This window comes from Varanus komodoensis, unplaced genomic scaffold (genome assembly GCF_004798865.1).
Source record: "Varanus komodoensis strain SLA01 unplaced genomic scaffold, ASM479886v1 scaffold6_4, whole genome shotgun sequence".
NCBI lineage: Eukaryota > Metazoa > Chordata > Lepidosauria > Squamata > Varanidae > Varanus > Varanus komodoensis.
In genome coordinates this window covers 21,031,646-21,055,627 of record NW_025336347.1, presented here as the reverse complement: position 1 = coordinate 21,055,627, position 23,982 = coordinate 21,031,646, and the positions used below count along the sequence as shown (strand labels likewise).

The window sequence follows — 23,982 nt, the reverse complement described above, 5'->3', positions numbered from 1 at the left end:
CCATCTTCCCTGCACAAGCGCAACCTTGGCCATAGGCGGTCAGACTCGGGCAGGGAGGATGGGCACAATCACGGCCATCTCCCGCACCCCCCCGCATGATCGCTGCCATCTCCCCACCACCCACAGCATGATCATGGCCATTTCCCCCCACCCTCAAGCATCACCGCAATGGGGCACCATCATGATCGTCACCCAATGCGGAGTTTGCAACCTGCGGCAAAGTTGTTATGAAATTTTGGGTTTGTTACCCAATTTGGTTGTGAACTGAGACATTCATGAGCTGAGGTACCACTGTATTTATTAAAGGTTTTTTATGGTGTCCCAATTATTAAAAAAGTCTCTGGGATTTTACAGAGAGCGAACCAAAAACAGAACCCATAACAGTGACAAAAAACGTGCACTGCATCTAAAATAGGAATAAAAACAAGAATAAAACCAGATTACTTATTAAAATACTGGGAAAATAAAAATAAATTTGTGGCCGGCATGTCCAGTGGGTAATGATGGGAGCTGTAATCCCAAGCATCTGGGTGGCAACAAGGTTGGGAAAGATTTCTAAGATTCATGGCAGTAAATGCAATCCCATGAATTGCATCCCCAGAGAAAGAAATCCATCCCAGCAAGTGCTCTCTACAGTTGTATGGCAGAGAAGCTAATGAAGCTCTCCTTGCTCTGAGGACAGAATTGTGTGTTGCATCAAACAGTGCAAGCTTAAAACATACCCTTGATGCTCCTGCACTTTCCTTGGTCTTTCAGGACCGATTCAGGTGCAGAGAGCCAGCAAAGAGCTGCATGGCACTGTAGTGGAGGTCTCAGAAGACAGTGAAGAGTTAATGAAAGACTTCCTTGGTCCAGGAGATGTCCGGGAAGAGGGAGCGATTTATGTACCAAGGCTTATTGCCAAGGACGGGTCCCTGCCAAGGATTTCTGGCTAGAGTTGTTGCCCTGAACTGCAAAGATGAGAATTACTGGCAGCCGGAGGGAGTAGAGGAGAGAGGAGTCTCCTCAGAGTGGTTACTCTGCCTGGAGCATCTTTGTCTCCTGCTGGATTCTGATCTAGTGAGAGGTATTTTTTCCCCTACCAATTTCTGAGACCTGCATGGCAAGGGGGCCTGTATTAGGTAACCTACATATTAGGCTTGCTCTCTTGTTTTATCCTGGTGGTGCACCAAGGAGTGCAGGTGCCTGGGATCAGGACAAAACAAAAGCCTCAGCCTTGGTTCTTTTCGTTTAGTGCTGCTACCCTCTTGCCCTTTCCCCTCTTATTTCTGGTAACCCAGTCCCCCTCTTCCTTCCTTCTTTGTTTTGGTAAACTTACTTTTAATCTGACCCTGTGTTGAGGGGTGGTGCTAAGTTTAGAGTTTTGATGGTTTACTCATGTATGAACAAGCCTATGTAGTTCCTTTTCCAGTGCAGCCACAAAGAGAAGTTTTAACTTCTGCTCTTATTCAACTGTAGTTCAGCATTCTTCCCTAGTTCTAAACCACTGGCACCATTAGGGCTGTGCTAATAGGCACAGGTACAGGGCCACCTGCAGCCTCAAGGGCCGTAAATAGCACTACTAATGGGCATGGAGAGCTTTTCCCTTTCCTTCTTTTTAACTTTTGGCTACTGGCATGCTGTGGAGTACAGTTTTGAGCTGAGCTCAAGCACCAGGCAGGTTTAGTCTAGCAATGGAAGGTGGGAGGCTGGCCTTAAATTACAGACATCTCAAGCATGTACTTATTAATTGCAAACTGAACATGACAAGTGAGAAGGGAGACCGTAGCAATGTACTGTAGCAATGTACTATAATAAACCATGTGCTTAGGCTGCAAACTTACATGGTTACTAGAGAGTGACTCACATAGAAGGGATTACCTTTGAAGAATCCTGACTCACTACCCTCCTCATAACCAATGATTGATTGATTGATTGATTGAATTTATTTGAAAGCTTCCCACTAGCACCACGCTCTCTGGGCAGCCGTTAAAATAATAAATACCGATAAAATAACATTACATAAAACCAAAATGATTTAAAATATCATAATACAATAGAACAAAATAAAATCAGAATACACAGTAAATAAAATAAGAATATAATAAAAACAGTGAAACGAGTCATAATGGTCTGTAGGTGATAGGCATGCTGAAAAGGAAAGGTTTTTCCAGGTGCCCGAAACTCAGCAGAGTAGGTGCCTGGTGAATTTCATGAGGCAACATATTCCAGAGTTGGGATGCTGCCACAGAAAGGCCCTCCTCCTCGCAGTCTCCCCCCGAATCTCCCTGTGGGGAGGAACTTGGTTGATCTTAAGCAATGGGCAGGAATATATGGAGTTGTGACCGTGCTAAAGCGGCCCTTGATTCAGTGAAGAGGAGACTATCAGGTTTCCAAGGAAAGCCCTTCTCAAAGAGAGACTGAACTCCAGATCTGGTTTTAAACACTGTGCATGTAACATTTATTCTATGATATAAAGAATACAGAGGTATAAGAATACAAGTTCAGCGATCATCAGCATCAATATCAAGAGGCCTCATTCACACTCGCATTCAAGCAACACTCATACTCAGAGCCAGTGGACCCTCCCGGCGATCCATCGGGACTGTGGGTGACCAGCTGCAGCGCTGTTCTGACACACACGGGAGCTGGAAAGCCCAGTCATTTTATACCTTAGAGTTGACGCTATCAGCTTAGTCCAACTGGATTGAACAGTGAACTCCTCTGAGCAGAGCTGACACACAGAACGTGCTGGTCCTTATCTTGAACACATGTGCTAGTCCTTATCTTGAACTCAGGCACATCACATTCACATTCGATTCTCTCTCTGGATGGTGCAGCTGGGCTTCTCTTGTCTGTTATGTCGCTTTCTCCATCCACTCCTGGCCTCTCGGTTTCCTCAGCCTGGTCAGTCCCATCCTGCTTTTTCATTCTTCATTTTCTTCTGGGTATTAGGCCTCCAGGAACTCATGCACACTGTGACAGAGTAAGGCGCCCCCTAATATAATGTGGTCTCGAACCATTTAGGACCAGAACATCAAAACTGGACAAAGACCTCAGGACTTGAAGAACATTGCTTTGCTGCTCCTGGATGTGAAGCAGATGAGACAGAGCTGTTGCCAAAGTTGGCTACTCATTTTATTTCAAATAATTCATTTTGAAATAAATGGGGATTTAAATTGCGGGATTCTAGAACACATGTTGATGGAGTCACATATCTAGAAATCTGCATCAAATATTGCCATTTTTAATTTCTAGGAACTGCATAATCATAAAGTACCAAAAGGCATAGTTAGATACTTTTATTAAGACAAACGTAAATTCCTGATAAAAAAGACTATTGATCAGGTGTGGATTTTGGGTTTATCTTTCTCATGGACTTGCACAGCTATCTTTGGTTGTTTGTTCTTCAAAACACCAAAGCTGGCATTCCTCAGGTTTCTCTTAGACCCAGAGACTGGAACTGTTTTCAGGGTGGAAAAGGCAGGCTGCTGTGCTGAGCACATTTACTAAGGAGGAAGACTCAAGCTGGGAGTAAATCCTATTGGATTCAGTACAGTTTACTTCAGAGAAAACATGTTTGGATTACATAGTAAATTTGATGTAATCCTGAACTTGTTTCTCTCTGCAGCCCCAGTCCTTTCTCTGACCCACATAATTTCTGCACTAGCTCAGCTTCCTTTTCCCATCCCACAGGTCCCCATAGCCATTGCAGGCTGGACTCAAGATATTTTGCTGCCTGTGACAGAGCAGCAAATGAAACCCTTTCCCACAAGCCAGTCAATCTGTTTTAGCCCCTTGAAAAACCTTACAAGAGTTTCTCTCCCCAGCCTTGGCTGTCAAAATACAATCATAATGCATTGATCGAATGAGTAATTTGCTTCTTTTTCATGATGTCTCAAATCAGCTGTCTGAGCCAGCTGCCTGAGGCGTTAAGAGAGAGTGAGTGTGTTTAGGATCCTGCCTCCTTTGCAAGAAAAGGGGCAAGGCGGGCATCTAGTTCAGTGGAGTGGGGGACTCAGGGAGAAAAATGCAAGGAGGCAGTAGGAGGGAAAGCACAATCTGGGGCGATCAGAGGCAACAGAGGTCATCGGGCTCCCGTATCTTTATTTCAGCAGTGCCATTTTTCTCCAGTTCCATGGAAAGCAACTTGTCTCAGAACAACTTTCTGAAATGGACTTGTAGAGGAAGGGGGAAAACCCTCTCTATTTAGGGTTATCCTTTAATGAAGCCCACACATCAGAAATTGTGTGTGTGGGGGGGTAGAGAGTTGAAGTCATCAGAGTATCCCCAGACAGCAACAAAGATCTCCTCCTGCATCCCTCCAAATTCCCCTTACTTATATAGCATTCTTTGGTTATATGGAGAGAAACGGAAACTATCCGATCACTGTATGGAGAGCTGGACTGGATGGACCTTCGCTCTGATCCAGCATGGCTCTTCTTATGTTCTTGTGGAGAGGCAAGATTCTCCTTGATTCCTCCCATCCAAAATTGGTACATGATGCTTCACCCCATTTTCCCTATAGGCAAGCCGTTGTTGTGGACCTGGGTTTAAGCTGCAGCAGGATGGAGGGGGGGAAGTACCAATATTCCCCACCCAGTACTGTGAAATGCTTCCAGCCAATCCAGCAGCACATTTCCTGGAAGAGGGTTGGAGAAACAATCTGTGGGCAATTTAACAGAAGAAACAAAGGCTAGGATGTATTTAAGAGCAAGGGAAAGAAGCCAGATGACAACAGATCAGTTGGTGTACAGTTTAAAGGAAGTCTCTAAGGGTGCAACCCTACACAGAAAAGAGTGCTACAATTCCTACATACAGTGTGAATGCATATTCAGTGTAATGTGGACATCCCTATAGTCTGACCTGCTGTAGGGGAGATTCCCAAGTCTGGGAGCCAATATGTTTAAAGATTTTTCTGTTGAAAAGAAAAAGAAAGGACAGGGAAATAGCAGGGAAAATATGTTTTAGGATTGTGTGCAAACCCTTGCTAAAAACCAGGACCAACTGACTACTAGTTTCTTTTTATATATAACTCTTCAGTTAGGGCTGTCACCTGATTCAAGAAGTCTTGGTGAGTTAATCAAATATGCATAAATTTGCATGACTAAAACTACTGTTTGAAGTGGGAAACCACTTTTCATCTGTTTCAGTTGTTTCTGGATAGGGCATGTGTAAGTTGTAAGAGGCAACTTCTGATGAGGTGGAGGAATGACGCGAATGGTGGATGCCCCTTACAGTGCTTGCCCTCTCAAGCTTTTATACGCTTGCAATAAAAATTCTAATGTTCTGCGGAAAAAGGCTCAGTCCATAAGGATGCCATTTGCTCACCACGCTGCTCCCAGTAGTGAGGAATCCCAGGAGGCCATGCTTACTCATCCCTTCGGAATGAACAGACTGGAGACCTGGGACATTATCTAGTATCTGTGTTTATTTACAAATATCCAGGCTGAACACAGCTGGAGGCACTGAGCGAACCTGTTGCAGTGAGCCAAAGTCCACTGCTCCCAGAGTGGATTTCTGGGGGCACGGCCAGCACACAGAGGCCAAATTCAGCAGCATCTTTCAGGCCTCAAACTGCTGTGCTTGTCCTTGCCCACAGAGCCCTGTCGCCCTTTCCCTTGGCTAGAAGTGCGGAGGGCAGGGATCTGGAGAGTCTGTGACTGGCCCAAAGCCACCCCGTGAGCACCATGGTCCGAGGGGGCCTGGAACCCAGATGGCCCAAGTCCCAGTCCCCCAGTCCTAGCCAGCTGGCCCGGCACTTCCCGTGCACTCATCCCTCCTCGCGTAAGGAACAGTTCAGGGGCACAGCCTAAGCCAGCACCCCACCCCGACGTGCAGGAACGGGAAGATCAGCTCGCTGTTGAAAGTGGCAGAGGGGAACGTGTAGATGTGTGTCTTGTGATTGACATCGTGAAATGTCACTTGCTGCATCTCGTAGTCCAAGTAAATCCCAAGTTTCCGGGGTTTCTTCTGCAGGGACAGCGGAGTCTCTGGAACAGTGAGGGCTTGATACTGGACCCGACTCTTCTCCACAGCCCAGATGCCTTCTTCAGGCTCCAGGCTGAGCTTCCCGTCCCTCCTCACGGATTGCCTGGCCACCCCCACCGCCCAGTAGCCCTCCTCCCCCACCTCCACTTCCCAGTAGTGCCTCCCTGAGGAAAACCCCTCTGTTCCCAGCACGCAGCGGTCGGCTCTGAATCTTTCGGGGTTGTCCGGCAGGCTGTGCCACATGAACCCTTGTATGACGTTCTTCTGGTCTGGAGACAGGATCAGGTCATGGTTTGCCGTGTCCGGATCCAAAGTCACGTTTGCTGCAGGGTAGAAGAGGGATCAGGGTGGGAGGAATGCGTCGGGGGAAATAAGGGGTGGAGAAAATGAATGTATTAGCCAGTGCTGTAGCTCCTCCTCCTCAGTCAGAACAAGAAGAAAGGACATTTCCCATTGCAAAAAGAAAACCGAGTCACTTACACCAGTACTAGGTCCGGTTCTTAATTTCTAAAAGGGCTCCTGTCAGGGTTTGCGCCATTCTTCCTGACCTTTCTCTGCAGGCATGGCTCCAAACAGCTTTCCTGACTTTCCCCTCCAATAATAATGATAATTTTAAATATGTGCATTAAGACAAGGGAGTGGTGCCCTCAGAGCAGGGGTTTGGGGTAGAAGTCCAGGGCCCCCCTCAGCAGAATGGGCAGGAGGGGTCCCAGAAGCAGCAGGGCTGCCTTGCCACACTTGGAAGGAGGTGTGGTATTACACCTTGCCATCGAAAGAGGGACCGCGTGTGTACACACACGACAACCAGTCAGTCCAGACCTTCAGGTGAGACAATTTTTCAATTTGTTCATAATGTTGGGCAACGTCGAACATTCTGTACCTCAGAACAGAGGAGACCTAAGAATTTCCATGGAGTCCCTTCTGGCAGATGCCGAGCTCTTCAACATTGCCTTTCTACAGTTAATCATTTGTAAGATGCTCAGAATGCCAATAGCATAGCCATGAAAAATGAAATTACTCTGACTTATATATTTCCTCCAAGCAGCTGACTGGCCACAGGGTGAGCAGTTTGTATCTTGCCTTTTTTATCTTGCAAGGAACCTCAAGGGGCTTACACAATCCTCTTCCTCTCCATTTTATTCTCACACTGGCTCATGTTCTTACGTTCATGCAAACACAATGCTGCCCACCACTCAGAAATGAAGTACATCACACAACTTTAACACATTGGAAAACAATCTGAAAAATTCACCGCCAGTGTAGCCATGCAGTGAAAGAATGCCTGCCTGCACACGCACACACACCATTTTACCTTTTTCTATTGGCATCACCAAGTTCCTCCAACCTAAAAGCAAGCACATAATTTAAAAAAAGAACTAAAACTCCCATGAACATATGAACTGTGAATATAAATTAAATTGCAGTTTGTTTAGGGCAGGTTGCCCTGTTTCATTTCAACATGGGAAGGTCCCCACAAGATGATTTCCTAAATCATTTGAAGATTGAACACAAGTTTATGCAATGAGATATAATCTGGAATGGGCTTCATCAGAGGGACAACCTTGGTGTTTCCTGTGGTTGAGTCTGTGATCTGAGGATCCATCAAGAGAAGAGTCGCAGCAGTAATGTAAGGCTTATGGGGAAGTCAGGCAAATGGTCCTGCTCTCTGTTAGAGGTGCCGTGTTTCCTGACGATGATCATCGTGATGGTAGTCCGTTCCGGTTTTAGGGGGCATCTTAATTTAAAATCTGTATCACTTGCAATCCCTTGGGCCCCTCTCATAGTTAGCATGACAGCATCCCTTCCAATAATTCAAGCTATTTCAGAACTGAAACAATGATTTGCATCAAGCTGCTGAACTCTACACCTCTTGCGGGGTTGTGGGGGGAGGTTAGGTATTTTCTTAGGAAAGAGTTGGCAACTTTGCTGCCTTAGAGATTTATTTTTCATGAACTTCCTTTTTTAAAAAACTGAATGGGTTTGAAAATCCCATAAAGTGGCAAGGCAGGGCAGGGCAGGGCAAGGCACGGCTGTTTGTGTAGAGCTGGAGTCCCAATGCTGTGATGAACCTAAAAACAGATGCTGTGGTTAACAGTGCAGTAACTGCCAAATGTAATGTATTAAATCTCTCAACATAGAAAAGAAAGAGCTGGATAGAGCCTTGATCTGACTTGGTGTAAGCCAGTTTTCTTTGCTCCTAAAGTTTATGCATTGATTCAGCCACCAGAGCTTTTGAGGCTGACTGTTCCCTCAACTGTTTGCCTAAAAATTAAACTACACTTTTAAAAAACAGAATTGCACCAATAGATATGCTTAATGAGTGGGGTTCAAAGCTGCTGACTTTGCATTGGATTGTAGTCAAATCTTTGTTTCTCAAAAACTGAAGAATAACTTACTCAGTTCTTTTCTGAGCTTTCCTAGAAGAGAAAGGAAAGAAAAACATCATTACTACTGTAAATATTAAACATACAATCTTGTCATCAGTTATCTGTGGATAACTGATTTTTAAGGAGTAGATGATTAGCAAAATAATTACAGCACAAGAATTCTCGTCATCATCGAAAGAATAACATCACAGAATAAGAGTACAGGGAGTTCAAACAGATGTTCAAATTGCAGAAAGGTAAATTTAGGGCTTGATCCCTTAACTGTCACAGCAGATGCTGGTATTTTTTTATTTTATTTTATTTTATTAAAACATTTCTATGCCGCCCCTTGCCAAAGCCTCGGGGCGGCTCACAACATCGAATAAAATACACAATAAATTAAAACAATAACAATTAAAATATATACAGTAGAACAAAATAAGCCGCCCTGGCCAAATAAAATTCAATAATATTAACATTTAAAATGCTGCTTAAATAAAAAGGTCTTTGCTTGGCGCCGAAAAACAAATAATGACGGCGCCAGGCGGACCTCTCTGGGGAGCGCATTCCATAACTTAGGCGCCACCGCTGAGAAAGCCCTCCTCCGAGTAACCACCCTCCTAATTTCCTTCACTGAGGGCTCCCGGAGGAGGGCCTCTCCCGCTGAACTCAGGGGGCGGCTGGGCATATATGGACGTAAGCGCTCCTTCAGATAACCAGGACCCAAGCCGTTTAGGGCTTTATAGTTCATCACCAACACCTTGAATTGGGCCCGGACTTCAATGGGAAGCCAGTGAAGCTGCCGGAAAACTGGAGTCATGTCAACATAACATCCAGTTCCCGTCAGCAGCCTGGCAGCTCTATTTTGAACCAATTGAAGTATCCGGACCATCTTCAAGGGTAGCCCCACGTATAGCGTGTTACAGAGGTCAAGACAGGAAGTCACCAGTGCATGAGTCACTGTTGCGAGGCAGTCATACTCCAGATAGGGGCGCAGCTGATGAATCAGCCGAAGCTGAAGGAAAGCGCTCCTCGCCGCTGCTGTTACCTGAGCTTCCAGTGAAAGCTCTGGGTCGAGGAGCACTCCCAAGCTGCGGACCTTATCCCTAGGAGGGAGTGCAACCCCGTTCAGGACAAGGTTCAATTCACCTTCTCCGAAGCCTGAACCGCCTACCAACAGGACCTCCGTCTTGTCTGGATTGAGCTTCAGTTTATTGGCCCTCATCCAGCCCATTACCTCGACCAGGCACCGGTTCAGTACAGCCACTGCCTCACCTGGATTGGTGGAAAACGAGAGGTAGAGCTGGGTATCGTCAGCGTACTGGTGATTCCGCAGCCCACACCTCCTGATGACCTCTCCCAGCGGTTTCATGTAGATGTTAAACAGCAAGGGGGACAAAATGGACCCCTGCGGTACTCCATGGCATAGCTGCCATGGCGCAGAGCCATAGTCCCCCAGCAGCACCTTCTGGAATCGGCCATTGAGATAGGAGCGGAACCACTGCAAAGCAGTGCCTCCGACCCCCAATCCCGCAAGCCTATCCAGAAGGATACCATGGTCGATGGTATCGAAAGCCGCCGAAAGGTCCAGGAGAACCAACAGGGACGCACTCCCCCTGTCCTTCTCCCTGCACAGGTCGTCGTACAGGGCGACCAAGGCAGATTCAGTACCGTACCCGGGTCTGAAGCCGGACTGAAATGGGTCCAGATAATCAGTTTCATCCAAGAGTGCTTGGAGTTGTCCCGCAACCACTCGCTCTAACACCTTGCCCAGAAACGGGATGTTGGCCACTGGTCTATAATTAGTGGCCATCTCTGGATCCAGTGACGCCTTCTTCAGGACCAGTCGGACTACCACCTCCTTTAAAGGGGCAGGCACCCGACCCTCCCTCAGAGAAACGTTAACCACTTCCAAGATCCAGGTTCCAATCCCGTGCTTGGAATCCTTTATTAACCAAGACGGGCAAGGGTCCAAAAGGCAAGTGGTGGGACGTACTTGTCCAAGCACCTTGTCCACATCATCGGGCCGCAGTAACTGAAATTCATCCAATAATTCTGGACCAGACGGCAGCATCGGTGTCTCCCTTAAGACCTCTGACTCAATAGTGGAATCCAGCTCACGACGAAGCTGAGCAATTTTCTCCCTGAAATGCCTGGCAAAGTCGTCACAGTGGGCCTTTGAGGGTGGAATCAGATCTTCTTTCGGACCTGGACGGACCAGGCCTTGCACTACTCGAAAGAGCTCCTGGTAAGCTCCTGAACCTGGAATGAGCATCCAATGAAAGGTTTAGGGTGCAGTGGCCATATGCCTCACTGTCCTCACCACCCATATCTTACTATTTTTGGTTTAAATTTAGGGCTGATGTGGGAGAGCAAAGACGGTTGGGGTGTGGATTGGAGTAAGTGCCACTCTGGCCCCAGAAGCTTCCCCTTGCCCTCCCCTCCATCCCCCAGCATGCCTCCCCTGTCTCGAGGACCAGCAGCAACCTGGGAGGCACCAGACGTGATCCTTTCTGCACCAGCTGTGAGTGGCAGAGTCTCAGCCTTCGGAGTCCATGCGCCAAGGTCGAAGAACCTCAATGCTTGAACTCGGAAAAATCCTAGGATTTCCCAAACAGTGTTGGGGACCATAGGATGGCTCCCTTAATTTTAAATATGAATAAAACCTGTCCTTCGTTTAAAACATTTTAATTGTTATGGGATGTGGTTGCATTGATTTGTCTAGCAAAACATACAACCCGCTTATCACATCCTATCAGCTCTGTTTTAGCAAAGAATTTAAAGGCTTCTGGTCATCACGGCTACAGCATTGCTGAGTTTTCCCAGAGCTCAGTGGCAGAGCATGTGGTTTGCATGCAGGGAGTCCCATGTTCAGTCCCTTAAAAGAATCAGGTAACCACTGAGACCTCGACCTGAGACCCTGGAGAGCCAAGGCTGGTGAGCAGAGACAATATGGGACATCAAGAGTCGTCATAGATGGGCACCTGTGGAGGCCCCACTAACAGAAACTCTTGGGCTTGCTCCATCCCTTCTTCATCACAGCCTGCTCGTTGACCTGCCTTTTACTGTGACCCAGATAACGGCCATGCAGAGGAGGAGATGCAGGGGCGCTGGGAGTGAGTAAGATGGCTGCTATGGGCTCACATTCTCAGGCTGGCTGGCTGGAGTTCAGAGGAGGAGGAAGACAGGCAAGCGGGGGCTTGGACTGTGGGCCAGTTTCAGACATTGAGATGCTTATCTCAAGGCCAGGCTCCCCATGTGGTCAAGCAGCCTCTGGGAATAACCAAGATGTACAGTTGGTGGGAGGAAACTCGGAACAGGGTTGGTTCTCAGAAAGAGACAAGGTGGGTACAGTACTTGACCCCATGATGTGACGTCAGTAGAGGAGGGCAGCCCAGTTAGAGGATCGGTGCGCAGAGAGGAGGCGTGCTCACATTCAGAAGACCCCTCCCAACAGGATGGGGCCCAGGCATGCTCATAAGGAGAGTTCCTGGAGGTGAATACTGTATTGGGTTAACCAAACTTCGCTCAGGAATTCATTCTGGGTGCTTGTGCTTCTGGAAAATGCTTTGGCCGTGGGGGACCATGGGAGTACTAAGGGGAGTCTTTCCCAGGGGCCTTCTAAAATCTGCAGCCAGCACTGATACAGAGCTAGGGGGACACAGAGTCAGACACAGTCTGGATGACACACCAGTCAGGAAGGTATAACTGCTACTCAACACTGACAGAAGAGCTCAGTCTCCACCAGATGCAACTGAGTCGAGTGCCACCTAGTGGCGAAACCATATAATGCTACTGCTGGTGTGGCAGGTATAAGGCAGGCTACCCTGTCGTTTGTGAATATATCAATATTAGTGCCACAAAGAGAAGCTCCATTCAGGCCATGCACCTGTTGAATAAGCTCCATTCAGGAGGAAGGGGCTACTAGCCTGGGCTAGCCAGTGTGATTGAGGTAAGGATCAATGGCTGAATAATGAGCACTGGAATCCTTGTGGAGAAAGAGTAAGATATTTCCCCTGAAAGCTACTAGGCAAAGTGACCCTGCAAGGAGGATGACCCACTGTCCTGAGACAGCTGGAAATTACCCATGGGTGGCAGCCGGCCAACACAGGCAAAAAACTCAGCGTTTTACCCCAGGAAATTAAATGTGGCCACACAGCAACCAGCAGTAGTTACCATCAAAAAGCAGCCAAGCTCCCATCCAACTATTAGTGTAAGTCTGGGAAACTTCTCATTCCCACAGTGGCAGGTACAGAGCGAAATCGTATAAAGATCAGGCGCTTCAAAAAAGGAGGCAGGCAAGCTCAAAACGTGGTCCTGGCATACCCCAGCCTATGAACGTCATGCATTCTTGGAGGAATCTTTCCCATCCCCCGACCCCGGGCGGGAAAGTGATATAAGAAGGACTCTGCAGGCAAATTGACTGCAGAAGAGGAAGATGCTGGAAGGATTCCTTTCCTTGGTAATATCCCCCCATACTGCCTTCTAGTTGCCCGTTGAAGGTGTATCATGTTACATTCAGACGGATAAGATAATTTGTGCTAGACGAGCATTATGCTAAAGCCTTTGAGCAGCTCAGAGAGACTCTCACTGTGTGCCTCCCACTTCAGAGACCATGTAATTTTTGTCTTTTTCTGATAAAACCTATTGTTTTACAACTGACACTTTTCTTTAGTTGGGCCTCCAAGTCCTCAAACCAGGGGAAGAGGTTCTTCCCTTCCAAGCATCCTCTTTTCCCCAACACCTTCCTGCTCATACAAAGGACTGCTGTCAAAAGTCTACTACCCAGAACAACCAACAGACAGGTAGTAATCTTAGGCTCCCTTTCTTTCTGTGAGCTTCTCTCTATCTGTAAGGCGGTTGGGCAGGAAGCGCTTTAGGAATTTAGGAATCTGTTTAGGAATCTAGAGTAAGAATGGGATGGAGCAGGAATATTTGCTGCCAGGATTGCATCAGGTTAAAAGCTTGTGCTAGCTCTCTATTTTTCTGATGAATAAACTTTGCTTTCTAAGTGTTGTGTGTGAATGCAAAACCAGGCCTTGTTCTTTCTGGCAGCACATGTCAAACCCCAGCAAAAGAGCTCGAACCATTCAAGGGAATCTGGCAGGCAAGCACCTCCTTTTGAAGGAGGGATATTGCTCCCCTGAGATTACCTTGCACAACAACCCACATACTCACTGTTTCCGTTAAGCAGGTAAAGAACAGATACAATGAGGCTCAGCACAGCTATTATTAACGATACACTCAGACCGATTATCCAGGGAGAAACCTTTTGGAAGAAGTGATCTGAAAAATAATAAATAACAGATCAATCATTTTCTTCATTTTCTGGGTTTACACTCCAGAATATTTTGGTGCCAAAGGAGGTTGGGCTAGCTCAGAATTCACCCCCGGGACCACATTGCTGCCCCAGGATACTTTTTCTTTTCTTGCTCACTTACCTGTTATATGAATTGTCGAGCTCTGGTTCTGGTTGAGCAGGAGGTTCCTGACCACACAGGTCAACTTCTGATCTGAATGTCCCGTTACGATTATTTCATTCTGTACGTCAAACAACCCACTGTTCTTCTGAGAAGCTGCTTTAGCCGGTGCAGGGAGAAGTCTCCCACTGGGATCAATCCATAGGATCTCTGGCTTTGGGTACCAGCCACTGGAACGACACACTACTCGTATCCCTCTGCCTTGGTAACCTTCAATGGCGATGAGTGGAGCAGTGCCTGATACTGGATTTGAAGCAAACACAAGCAAAATACACATCTAAAGCGTTATTAACATCTGGGTCAAAGATTTTTGTAGCAGAGCCAACGAAATAGGATAACAACAGAGTCAACACAACAGAATCACTGAGTTGTCAGAGCTCAAAATATCTAGCCCAACCCTGTCCCACGATCATTTTCTCACCTCTGCTGCAGTCCCCATGGCCACTAAAAAGTGTGTGGCTTATGCCACTGGTAGGCAATATATGGCAGTCCAGATGTTTTGGTCTACAACCTCCCCCCCCCCCCCAACATGCTGTACCATTGGCTGTGCCGGCTAGAGCTGAGTGGAGTTGCAGGCCAAAACATCTGGAAGGCCGTAACTTGCCTGCCCCTAACCTGGCGCCACTAGCAGAGATCTGATGCAATGCAAAATAAATACCTTTGGGTGACTCCAGAAGCAACTCAAGACACGTGGGAAGAGAAATGGCAAACAGAGCAATTACTCTGTAGAGCATTTTGTAACAAAAGAATATTAAGAGTGTTGTCACCTTCCCAGATCACCCAAGACTCTGCTCCTACTGATGTCTAATAAAGAGGAATGGTGATCGGGTTCCCCGCTTGCTCTTGGAAACTGCTCTGGCCAAAATGCTCCCTCCCTCTTCCCCCTTCCAGCCTCACTGGCGTACAGCATCAAGCTGGTTCCAAACAACGTTACCCTGAGAACAGTCTCGCTGAAAGAGACCATGGATCTGCCCAGCCTCTCGTCCTGCCTCCAACAGCGGCCAGGCCAATGTCTCGAGCAGAGTGTGCAAGCAGGGGGTGCAGGCGACAGCCGCTCTCCGTATGTGGCATGGAGTGATACACCAAACACGGAGGTTCCGCTGGGCTATCAGGGCTAGCACTAGTTGATAGACCCGTGAGGAGGGGCTCCGCCTGTCCTGCAGGGAGAACCAACCTGCAGCCCTTCTCCTCTTGCTGCTGCCACCATCACGGCTGGTCCCCCCATGAGGTGGGGTGGAGCCCCCGCCTCAGGAGGCAGCGCCGGCTGATCAGCAAATTGCACCACTCCAGCAGGTGCTGCAGGGAGCCCGACTAGCCATGGCATTTGCTGCAGGGGGCAAGCAGGCCAGCAGGGTGCAGCCACAAGCTCAGAATCGCTGGAGGGCACCGTGGGCACCGGCCAGGCCCTCCCTCCTGCCGTGGCGAAGGTACCAATGAGCCACCTGCCCTCCTTTCACTCTGAAGACATCCTCCAAGCAATACAGAGGGCAGTACGTAGCTGCTCTCAGCCACCCCTCTTCTGGCTTGGGCTGAGGATCCTCTTGTGGGTATGATGAGAGAAGGGGAACAGGTAGGGTCGCACACGAGGGAAGAGGCGTGATAAGGTAAGGGGGAAGTGTGCATTGCGGAGGCAGCACACACACTGCAGGCAGCAATGGGGACACAATGAGAAAAGCAGCGGACGTGTGATGTGACAGCAGCAGCCCGTGTGCGCTTGGCTTCACCTAGCGGGAGAGCCTGCACCAGGCCTGGCCACCATCCTCCAGTTCCCCACGGGATGGGAGTCCGCTGACCTGGACAGGGCTGTACAGCCTGTCCTTGAAGGACCAGGCACACAGCCTGCCAGTGTAGGGGACTTGCTGCTGTCTGGAGAAGCCCAGGAGTGGCTTGATGTTTCTTATGGAAAGCTGACGCTTGTCCCCCACAAGCAACACAATGGGAAACAGCGGAGGGAGCGATCTGAGAGACAGAAAGGCGCATAGGAAATCTGACAAATTCACCCGCTCCAAAAACTTAAGTGTATAGCCCTAAAGCTCGTTAGGAAATGACAGCTTAAATCATCCATTTAAAAAGGATTCTCATGCTCACCAGCCAGTCGCATGTCCAGTGTGGCTTCCTGGTGGAAACTCCCTTGCTTAACAGAGCAGTGGTACTGTCCCTCATCCAAAAAGCTGACATTGAGAATTTTCAGTTCAATCTTCCCCTCACCAATGCCATCTTTCAAAAACTCGGTCCTTCCTTGATATTCTGGCAGCTGCCTTTCCAGATGATCTCTGCCGCCGTGATAAAGGTGGACATACGAAGACTTCTGGGGGCGGAACCACTTTATCTCCATGTCCTGGGCGCTTGTCCTGGGGGACAGGTGACAGCGTAGCACAATATCCTTGCTCAGGAAAGCAGTGACCGGCTGAAGTGGCCCATTCACTGTCAGCTGGGCTGCATTGCATACCAAACCAAAAACAATCACAAATGGTTACTTAAGCTGATCAAGTAGTGTCATACATGGGGGTTTATCCTGACTAGTGATCCCCCAGCCATGTGCCAGGGACAACGGGCTGAAGAATACTTGAAAAGCAAAGCCACCATTTTGGATATATCCAGCATAGTGTGTTCCTTGTTTCACGCCTTGCATGAAAAGGCCTTTTGTGCAAAACCAGGCAGAAATAACTGATCCGGGGGTGGAGGGGGCCACAGTCGAGCAGTGGAGTGGGTTTTTTGTACACGGAAGCATCTCCGGCAGCGCAGAAAAGGCGCCTGTCTGAAACCTTGGCGAGTGGCTGCTAGTCAGTGTGGAAGAGGGTCTTGCAAGGTGAGCCGAGCCAAGAGGAAGTCCATGCACGCTCACAGAACAAAGGTGGTGCAACTTGCAGCCTTCTTCTGCGAAGGCCGCTGCACACGGCACAGAAGAGGGATGCTGCCTGCACAGAGCGTGGGGCACGATTCCTGGTGAGGGCCCTGCAAATGCTGGGCAAACGCACCAGGAATGCAGACTCACAGCTGTGTCAAGTGGACTGGAGTCTGGGGAGCTGAGCCCAGGGAATCTGATGGATTCCCACTCCCAAAGCAGCCGCCCCATGCATCCCTAGTGTACAGCAGGGGTAGTTAACTCAGCGCCCACCAGATGCTTTGAACTACAGTTCCCATAGTCCCGAACCCTGGACATGAAGACTGAGGATGATGGGAGTCGTAGGCTAACATATTAGTAGAGCCACAGGTTACCTATCCAGGTGCAGACAATATTGAGTTAGATGAACCAGTTCTGACTCGGTGTTAAGGCAGTTTCCTGTGTGCTGTTCTGCATCTGGCAGTGGAGAAGCCCTGGGAAGTATTGATCTGCTCTGTCCATAGGATGTAAGGGTTAGGGCTAATGCCACACAAGGCTTTCATCCTGCACTCACCATTTCATATTCATGGCTGTTTATGGGTGCTTTAGATGAAAGCCACCAGTTTCACTTCTGTGTCTAACCAGCACGTCAGCAGGTTTTAGAGCATTGAAAATATACAGTGGTACCTCGGCTCACGAACGCCTTGGCTCACGAACAAATTGGGTCATGAACAAAAATTACTGAAAAATTTTTACTTGGGTTGCGAACTCCACTTTGGGTGGCAACCAAGAGCGCAGCCATCTCTGATCTCCGCTGGGGAGATGGCCACAATCCCAGTTCCATTCGTGCAGGGAAGGCATCCGTGATCAGAGGCGCGCTGCTGCAGGAAAGACGGGAGCAGCAAAGCAGAGCTGCGGGGGAGATGTCTGAGATGCCGCCTGTCTTTCCTGCAGGAGCGCGCCTCTGATCAGGCACCCTTTCCCTGCACGAACAGAACTGCGATCGCGGCCACCTCCCCACCCCCAGCGCACCGTTTGCGCCCATCTCTCCCTCTCCCAGTGCGCCTGCGATCACCCCCGTCTCTTCCCTCACCCCCCAGTATGCCGGGATGACGGGCGCCTGCAGGGATGATGGGTGCAATTGCAGTCATGCTGGCGGGGGGGGGGGGGCAGGGAGATGGCCACGCTTGTGCTTGGGGTGCGGGATGGGGGAGATGGCCACAATCTTTGTTGTTGTCACTTTGCTTCACATTTTTCTGATTTAAAAAATGGTTACAGAACAGATTAACCTCATTTACATTGAACCTTATGGGGAAATTTAACTTGGTTCACGACCAATTTGGGTCACGACCTGAGTCCTGGAACGGATTACGTTCGTGAGCCAAGGTACCACTGTATGTGATTTCCTCTTGTGCAGTTGCACTATTCTGCCTATACCACAGTGCCACCTAGAGGTTATACTGCAGGAAAGGAAAAGAGATTTGCATAGTGCTCAGATCTCAGTTCTGCCATGAAACCCAAAGGAGATATGCAACTGATGAATAGCCTCTTGTAGGAAGAGACCAGGGAGCTTCCCTGAGTGAGGGTTCACGGGCACATGTGGAGAGAGGAGCCCAGAACGCTGGAGTAGATACACCTCTGCTCTGCTCCACTAGGCCATTCCATACAATTTCATTCTAATTTTTAGACGTCGTACCTGGCAGGAAATGTAACACACAACTTTTCTTTGCCCCTTCAGAGGAATGTAAAACATTTCAGCCAGAAGCAACTGAGCTTCAGACAGAGTCACACACACACGATTCTTACCAGGATGTACATTATTAATAGTTGGGAGAACCCAGAAAATGGTGAGAATGAGTAGGAAGGAACTCATTTTGAGGTGACAAGAAGACACAGAAGCTTTCATTTTCTTGCTCTTCCCATTCTGGTCTCTGAGGAATGAAGCAAACTCTGTTTAAAAAAACAGGGAAGGAAGCATCAAAAGAATAATGTGACTGGTTGTATCATTTCTGTCTCAGATTTCATATCACTAAAAGTGCTTGTTTAATGGCCTTTGATGGCTGATGGCTACATGATGTTGATTTGATATACAAGGGAGAATTACCGATTTTATAAAAGAGGATCCAGGCTACTTTGGGGATCATACGCCTCAGAACACGGTTGCTCCCTGTCAGCTTCGCCCACACTCTTCACAGGAGAACAGTCCCTGCAAGAAGCTACCAGGCAGAGAAGTTGGGAGCAGAAATACAGAAAATTGATACCCTTTTCTAAGCAGACTGGAAGCTTTGACTACTGGATTAAAAAAAAAAAGAATAGTAATAATACCAATAAAGATACTGGAAATGTTGCAGTCTCTAAAATAAAGCAATGATCATATTCTGTTGGATAGAAATATAAGAAAACTCCAGACATTAATTTCAGGCCCATATTTGGGTGAAGTTACTCTTTTGTGGACTTTATTCCTCTTCTAATAAACAGTTTGTTTTCCAAGAAAGGACCTGTTTACAAATCATGACAGCCACTGTGTTTTAGCGGTTAAAGTGTATAGATCCTGGTTCAAATCCTCACAAAACTGATAGAGTCCCCATAAGCCATTCAGTAACCTGGTTTGCACATAATGCTAACCCATGTTTTATTTATCACAGTGTTGGTTGCCATCTCTCAGTTTATCTGGAAGTCCATTGGACAAACCAGAGTTTATTTTTTCAGTCCCTGGGTTCTTTGTTTCTTTCCTTCTTCAACCACTCCTTCCCTGTGCCCCAAATACTTTTGCAGCACTGTAATATTGGTATGTAGAGCCAATACACTCTTGCCGATTGCCTTGTAGACTGGTAGAACAACCTACGGTTCTGGGTTGACATGTAACAACAATCCATGATTTAAACAATCCAGAGTGTACAAACCAACAACATATCATGGGTTCTCTTCTTGAGTTGTTCATGGTTAATACAGCTGTATAACACAACAGCCCGGAAGTCAACAAATCATGGGTTAATATTATGTGTGAACCAAGTCACTACATAACCAACTTCACAAGAATGGTGTGAGGTTAATCATGTGCACATCCCTGCACTGAATCAAGGAGAGTACAGAGATTAAAATAAATGTAACTCAAAGCTACACTAGCTAGGCTGCCCCAGTAATGAGGCCTGGGAATTGGAGTTGTTGAGATTTATTCATTTTTCTCAGCATGTCTAAACTTCTAATTTGTACAAATCCCAAAGCAGTTTACGTCAATACCAGAAAACAATAGAATAGAATAATATGCAATAGGACAGTACTACAGACTGATCCAAAGAACACCCACACAGTTTTCCTCTACCTTATGAATGAAAAACATTTGCCAGTGATTTCTTGGGTGTCCTTCAATTCCATTTCCTTAGAGCAAAAGTCAGTTCTGAGTGGTGCTACTCCTTTTCAGGCTCTCCTGGGGCCCATGGCTGTACGTATCTCAGCAATCAATGAGTGCACAAAAGCGATATGATATTAACAAATTCTCACCACTGACAGGCGCTGGCTGATCATTTCCGCGCTGGTCTGCCTTCATGCTTTCCTTCAGTAAGGAAGAGCAAAAGAAGAGGGATCTCTCTCACACATTTTCTTAACCCATTTGCCAGGTATCTCCTTTTTCAGGACTGTTAAATTGTTCTTCTTGTGCCCCCCGCCTCTCCTCATGTTATCAGTGGCCAACAGAAGGGTTGGCAAAATGGCGAGGGAGCCAGGTTGGAAGCAAACGTCATCCACAGCTAATCACCAGCAGCAGTCTGCTCCCAAGAGTGTTTACAAGAGCCAGAAGTAACTGCGTAGCTTTAGTTACTTGGTTTACTACCTGCTTTTTACTCAGCTAATCAAGTTACTTCTCCGTTCGATCTACACATACTTGCAGATTACCATGTTCCTTTGCAACTCCCTTATACCAGCTCAGACTATGGCTAGCATCCAGGACAGTCCTTCCCCAGGAGGAAGGGACTCTGCTCATGGAAAGTCCCTCCCCTCAGTTTTTGGGAATTCGCCCTCCCCTCCCTGCCACACCCTACAGCTCACCCCATTCAGCAGGGTCTTTTGACTCCCTACGCAGAGTTTTCACAAGGCTGGAGGAGCTGCAGAAGGAAGGATGGGGTACTGAAATCAACATCTGCCAGCACAGCTGGCCCAGTTTGAACCCAGATTCAACCCTCCAGCTGGTGGACTCCGTTGGTCCTTGCCAGCACGGAAAGCAGTCGGGGGTTATAGAAGCTGTAGTCCAACTTCTGGGGGACCACGGGTTCTCCATCCCTGCTTTGAGAAGATGGAGGGGGGGATTTAATTGGGGCATTAAAAACACAGTTGAACAATAAACTGGGCAGAGCAAGGCACTCAAGAAAGGGCCACAGTTCAGTAGTAACCACCTGTTTTGATGCAGCAGTTTCCAGACCGCAGAAGCTACTGAGTCTTCCAGTTGAAGTGTAAGTTAAAATCCATAGTATCTCCAGGGCAAGCTGGAAAAGACTCCTGTCTCTGGCTGGGTTAAGACAGCATAATTCAAGGTTTGAATATAGGTTGAGTGTGGGCTGTCATTAAACCATGGGTTGTTGTTGAAACATGGGTCATAATTTCTGAATCCAGCCATGGTAACAAATGGTGGTTTGTTAATCATGAATACACCACAGTTCACAACTCAACAACCATGCATTCTCTGCATAGGTTGTTCCTGGTTACCTATCCATGGTTCATCAGCACAGCTGGCCCAGGCAACGTAAGACAAAACACAACATAACACAACCCAGAAACAAAACCTGGTTATACCCCAGGGAGCTGCAATGTTTCTACACCAATGCCCAGAGCATGGGTAATAAACATGAACTTGAACTCCAAGTACATGACGGCAACTACAATCTTCTGGCAATTACTGAAACATAGTGGAATGCTTCTCTCAGTTGGAGTTCAAAATTAGATGGATACAAGTTCTTCAAGAAAAATAGAAGGGATAAAAGGGAAGGAATCATTGCACTATACATTGCACTATACATTATACTTATTTTATTTTATATTATTTTAATTGATTTATGTTGTGAGCCTCCCCGAGGCTTCGGCGAATGGGGCAGCATAGAAATTTTCTAAATAAATAAATAATAAAGAATACTTGTATTTGCAATGAAATACAGGAGGAGGAGTCAAGTTTCCACACTGAGTGCATCTGGCTCAACCTAACAGGAGCAAAAAGCTGTAGCGACACGGTGATCAGCTTCTACAACCGCCCACCAACTCAAAGGGAAGACAAAGCCGTTATCTTTGAAAACCAATAAGCCGATGCAGCTAGAAGACATGGCGTGGTCCTCATGGGCCACTTCAGCTTCCCTGATCTTTGCTGGGAGACACATTCAGCCAAACCTGGCCCCTCAAAGAGATCTGCCACATGTGTGGCCGATAACCTCCTCCAGCAGATAGTGGAGGAAAAGACAAGGGGAACAGCTACACTCGACTGAAAACTAACCAACAAAGATGATCTAGTAGATAGAGTAACAACCGCGGGTTCTTGGGGTGAAAGCGACCACACCATTCTTGAATTCTGTTGAGCAAAAGGCAAATATCTGCCGCAGCCAAATGCGTATCCCCAACTTCAAAAGGGCCAATTTTAAGACATTCAAGTCAACAATAAGCAAAATACCCTGGCAACTCACACTAATGGAGAGAGGAGTCCAGGGGGGATGGACATCTTTAAAAAATGAATTCTTAAAGCACAAGAACAACTAATCCCAACAAAGGAAAAGAATAGAAAACTACCAAAAAAACCCCCCCAAAAACCCTTCCCCTCATGGCCCCATAAAAAGTTAGCATACAACTTACCTAGACTTTCGCAAAGCCTTAGACAAAGTGCTGTGCAACATCCTAATAAATAAAATAGCAAAATGTGGGCTTGACAGAACTATTACTAGGTGGATCCACAACGGGCTCCAGCACAGGTCACAGAGAGTGACCATCAATGGTAGTTGCTCAGCCTGGAGAGAAGTCGCTGCTGAGGTACCACAGGCTTCAGTCCTGGGACCAGCACTCTTCAACATCTTTATGAACAATCTTGATAGGGAAATCCGTGGGAAGATAATTACATTTGCAGATGATACTAAACTAGATGGAATAGCTAGCGGCCTGGAAGACAAAAAGAAAACCCAGAGAAACCTAGACAAGCTTAAAAGGTTTGGCACAAGGATGTGCCTTTAGTTTTCCCCTCACAGAAATCATATCCATATAGTGAACGGGGATTCTCCAGTGCTGGTGGCCGCGTGGGATAGCTTCTGTAGACATATCCCACACACCTGTGCATCAGCCCACTTGCTTATTAATGGTACTGCTGGCATTGATCAAAGGGGACCATGAGAAAACTGACAGAAAATGATAGAAAAACTGTTAGGTGGATCCAAAATCGGTTGCTAAATCGGACACAAAGGGCGTTCATCAATGGCACATTCTCAGACTGGAGGAAGGTAACTAGTAGGGTACTGCAGGGTTCAGTCCTAGGTCCAGTGCTCTTCAACATCCTCGAGATGTTTTGGACTACAGCTCCCATCAGCCTCAGTCAGCCTATCCAGTGGTCGTGGATAATGAGAAGTGTAGTCCAAATCAGCTAGAGTTTACCATGTTAGGGAAATTTGCAATAAAAGCATCAGCAGACCTGCTGACAAGTTGGCAAGACAACTAGGGGCACCGAGGCTGGGGAGCGACCAGAAAGGGGACGGCCATGGGAAGAACAGGGGGGAGCTGCTGAATCTCCCCACTGAACTGTAAGTTAAAACCCTGAGCAACCCCTACAGGTGGGAGCACTAATCATAGGTTATCCTGGAAAAGGCTACTAGGCCCTTGAAATACAGCTTGAGCCATCACGTCACATACACCCTTAAGAGGAGAAGTCCTTGCAGGAGCCACGTTCAGGCACAGGAAGAAATGAGAGGACACAAGAAGCAAGGCACCCAGCCTGGTGTTTCCCTCCGTTTCTACACACATCTTCCAGAGGCCACAGCAAGCATGCGCCTCACCCAGCTTCTCCGGTCCCCATTTCCACATACCTTTTCTGGAGCAGTCACAGGGTATTTCCCTGGAGGTCATGGAAGGAAGAAACTGGATGCTTTCAGAATCACTTTCCCAGGGACATTCTGGCAGCGCTCAAGGTAACAACCATGAAGGCGCTCACAGTTTTGCCAGGTGAGATCTGGAGATCTCAAAGGTTTGCACATTTCGTGACCCTTGAGTCACCTCAGTCAAGGTATTACATTTTATGTGGATGTTTTCTTACGACCAGCAAGGCTGTCTTTGTTTTTAGTAATAGAAGAATGGACATCTCAGGGTCTTGGTGTTTTCTTGCACAGAC

At 47.4% G+C, this 23,982-nt stretch overlaps 1 protein-coding gene across 8 annotated transcripts; it reads right to left on the bottom strand.

Moving 5' to 3' along the window:
- Positions 1 to 5,390: 5,390 nt before the first annotated feature.
- Positions 5,391 to 20,341, bottom strand: LOC123034588 (butyrophilin subfamily 2 member A1-like). Of its 8 annotated transcripts, none has more exons than XM_044452038.1 (9): positions 20,142 to 20,341; positions 18,745 to 18,856; positions 18,447 to 18,590; positions 15,905 to 16,252; positions 13,778 to 14,059; positions 13,515 to 13,622; positions 8,367 to 8,387; positions 7,283 to 7,315; positions 5,391 to 6,293 (listed from the first exon to the last, which is right to left on the bottom strand). In XM_044452038.1, the coding sequence occupies exons 2-9, from the start codon at positions 18,782 to 18,784 to the stop codon at positions 5,779 to 5,781; spliced, it is 1,491 nt and encodes a 496-aa protein (XP_044307973.1). In that variant the 5' UTR covers positions 18,785 to 18,856; positions 20,142 to 20,341; the 3' UTR covers positions 5,391 to 5,778. The 8 variants fall into 8 exon arrangements, with proteins under 8 accessions (XP_044307973.1, XP_044307976.1, XP_044307979.1 ...); XM_044452041.1 differs by having other exon boundaries at positions 18,447 to 18,571; positions 20,142 to 20,339; XM_044452044.1 differs by having other exon boundaries at positions 15,905 to 16,167; positions 18,447 to 18,571; positions 20,142 to 20,336.
- Positions 20,342 to 23,982: the final 3,641 nt, after the last annotated feature.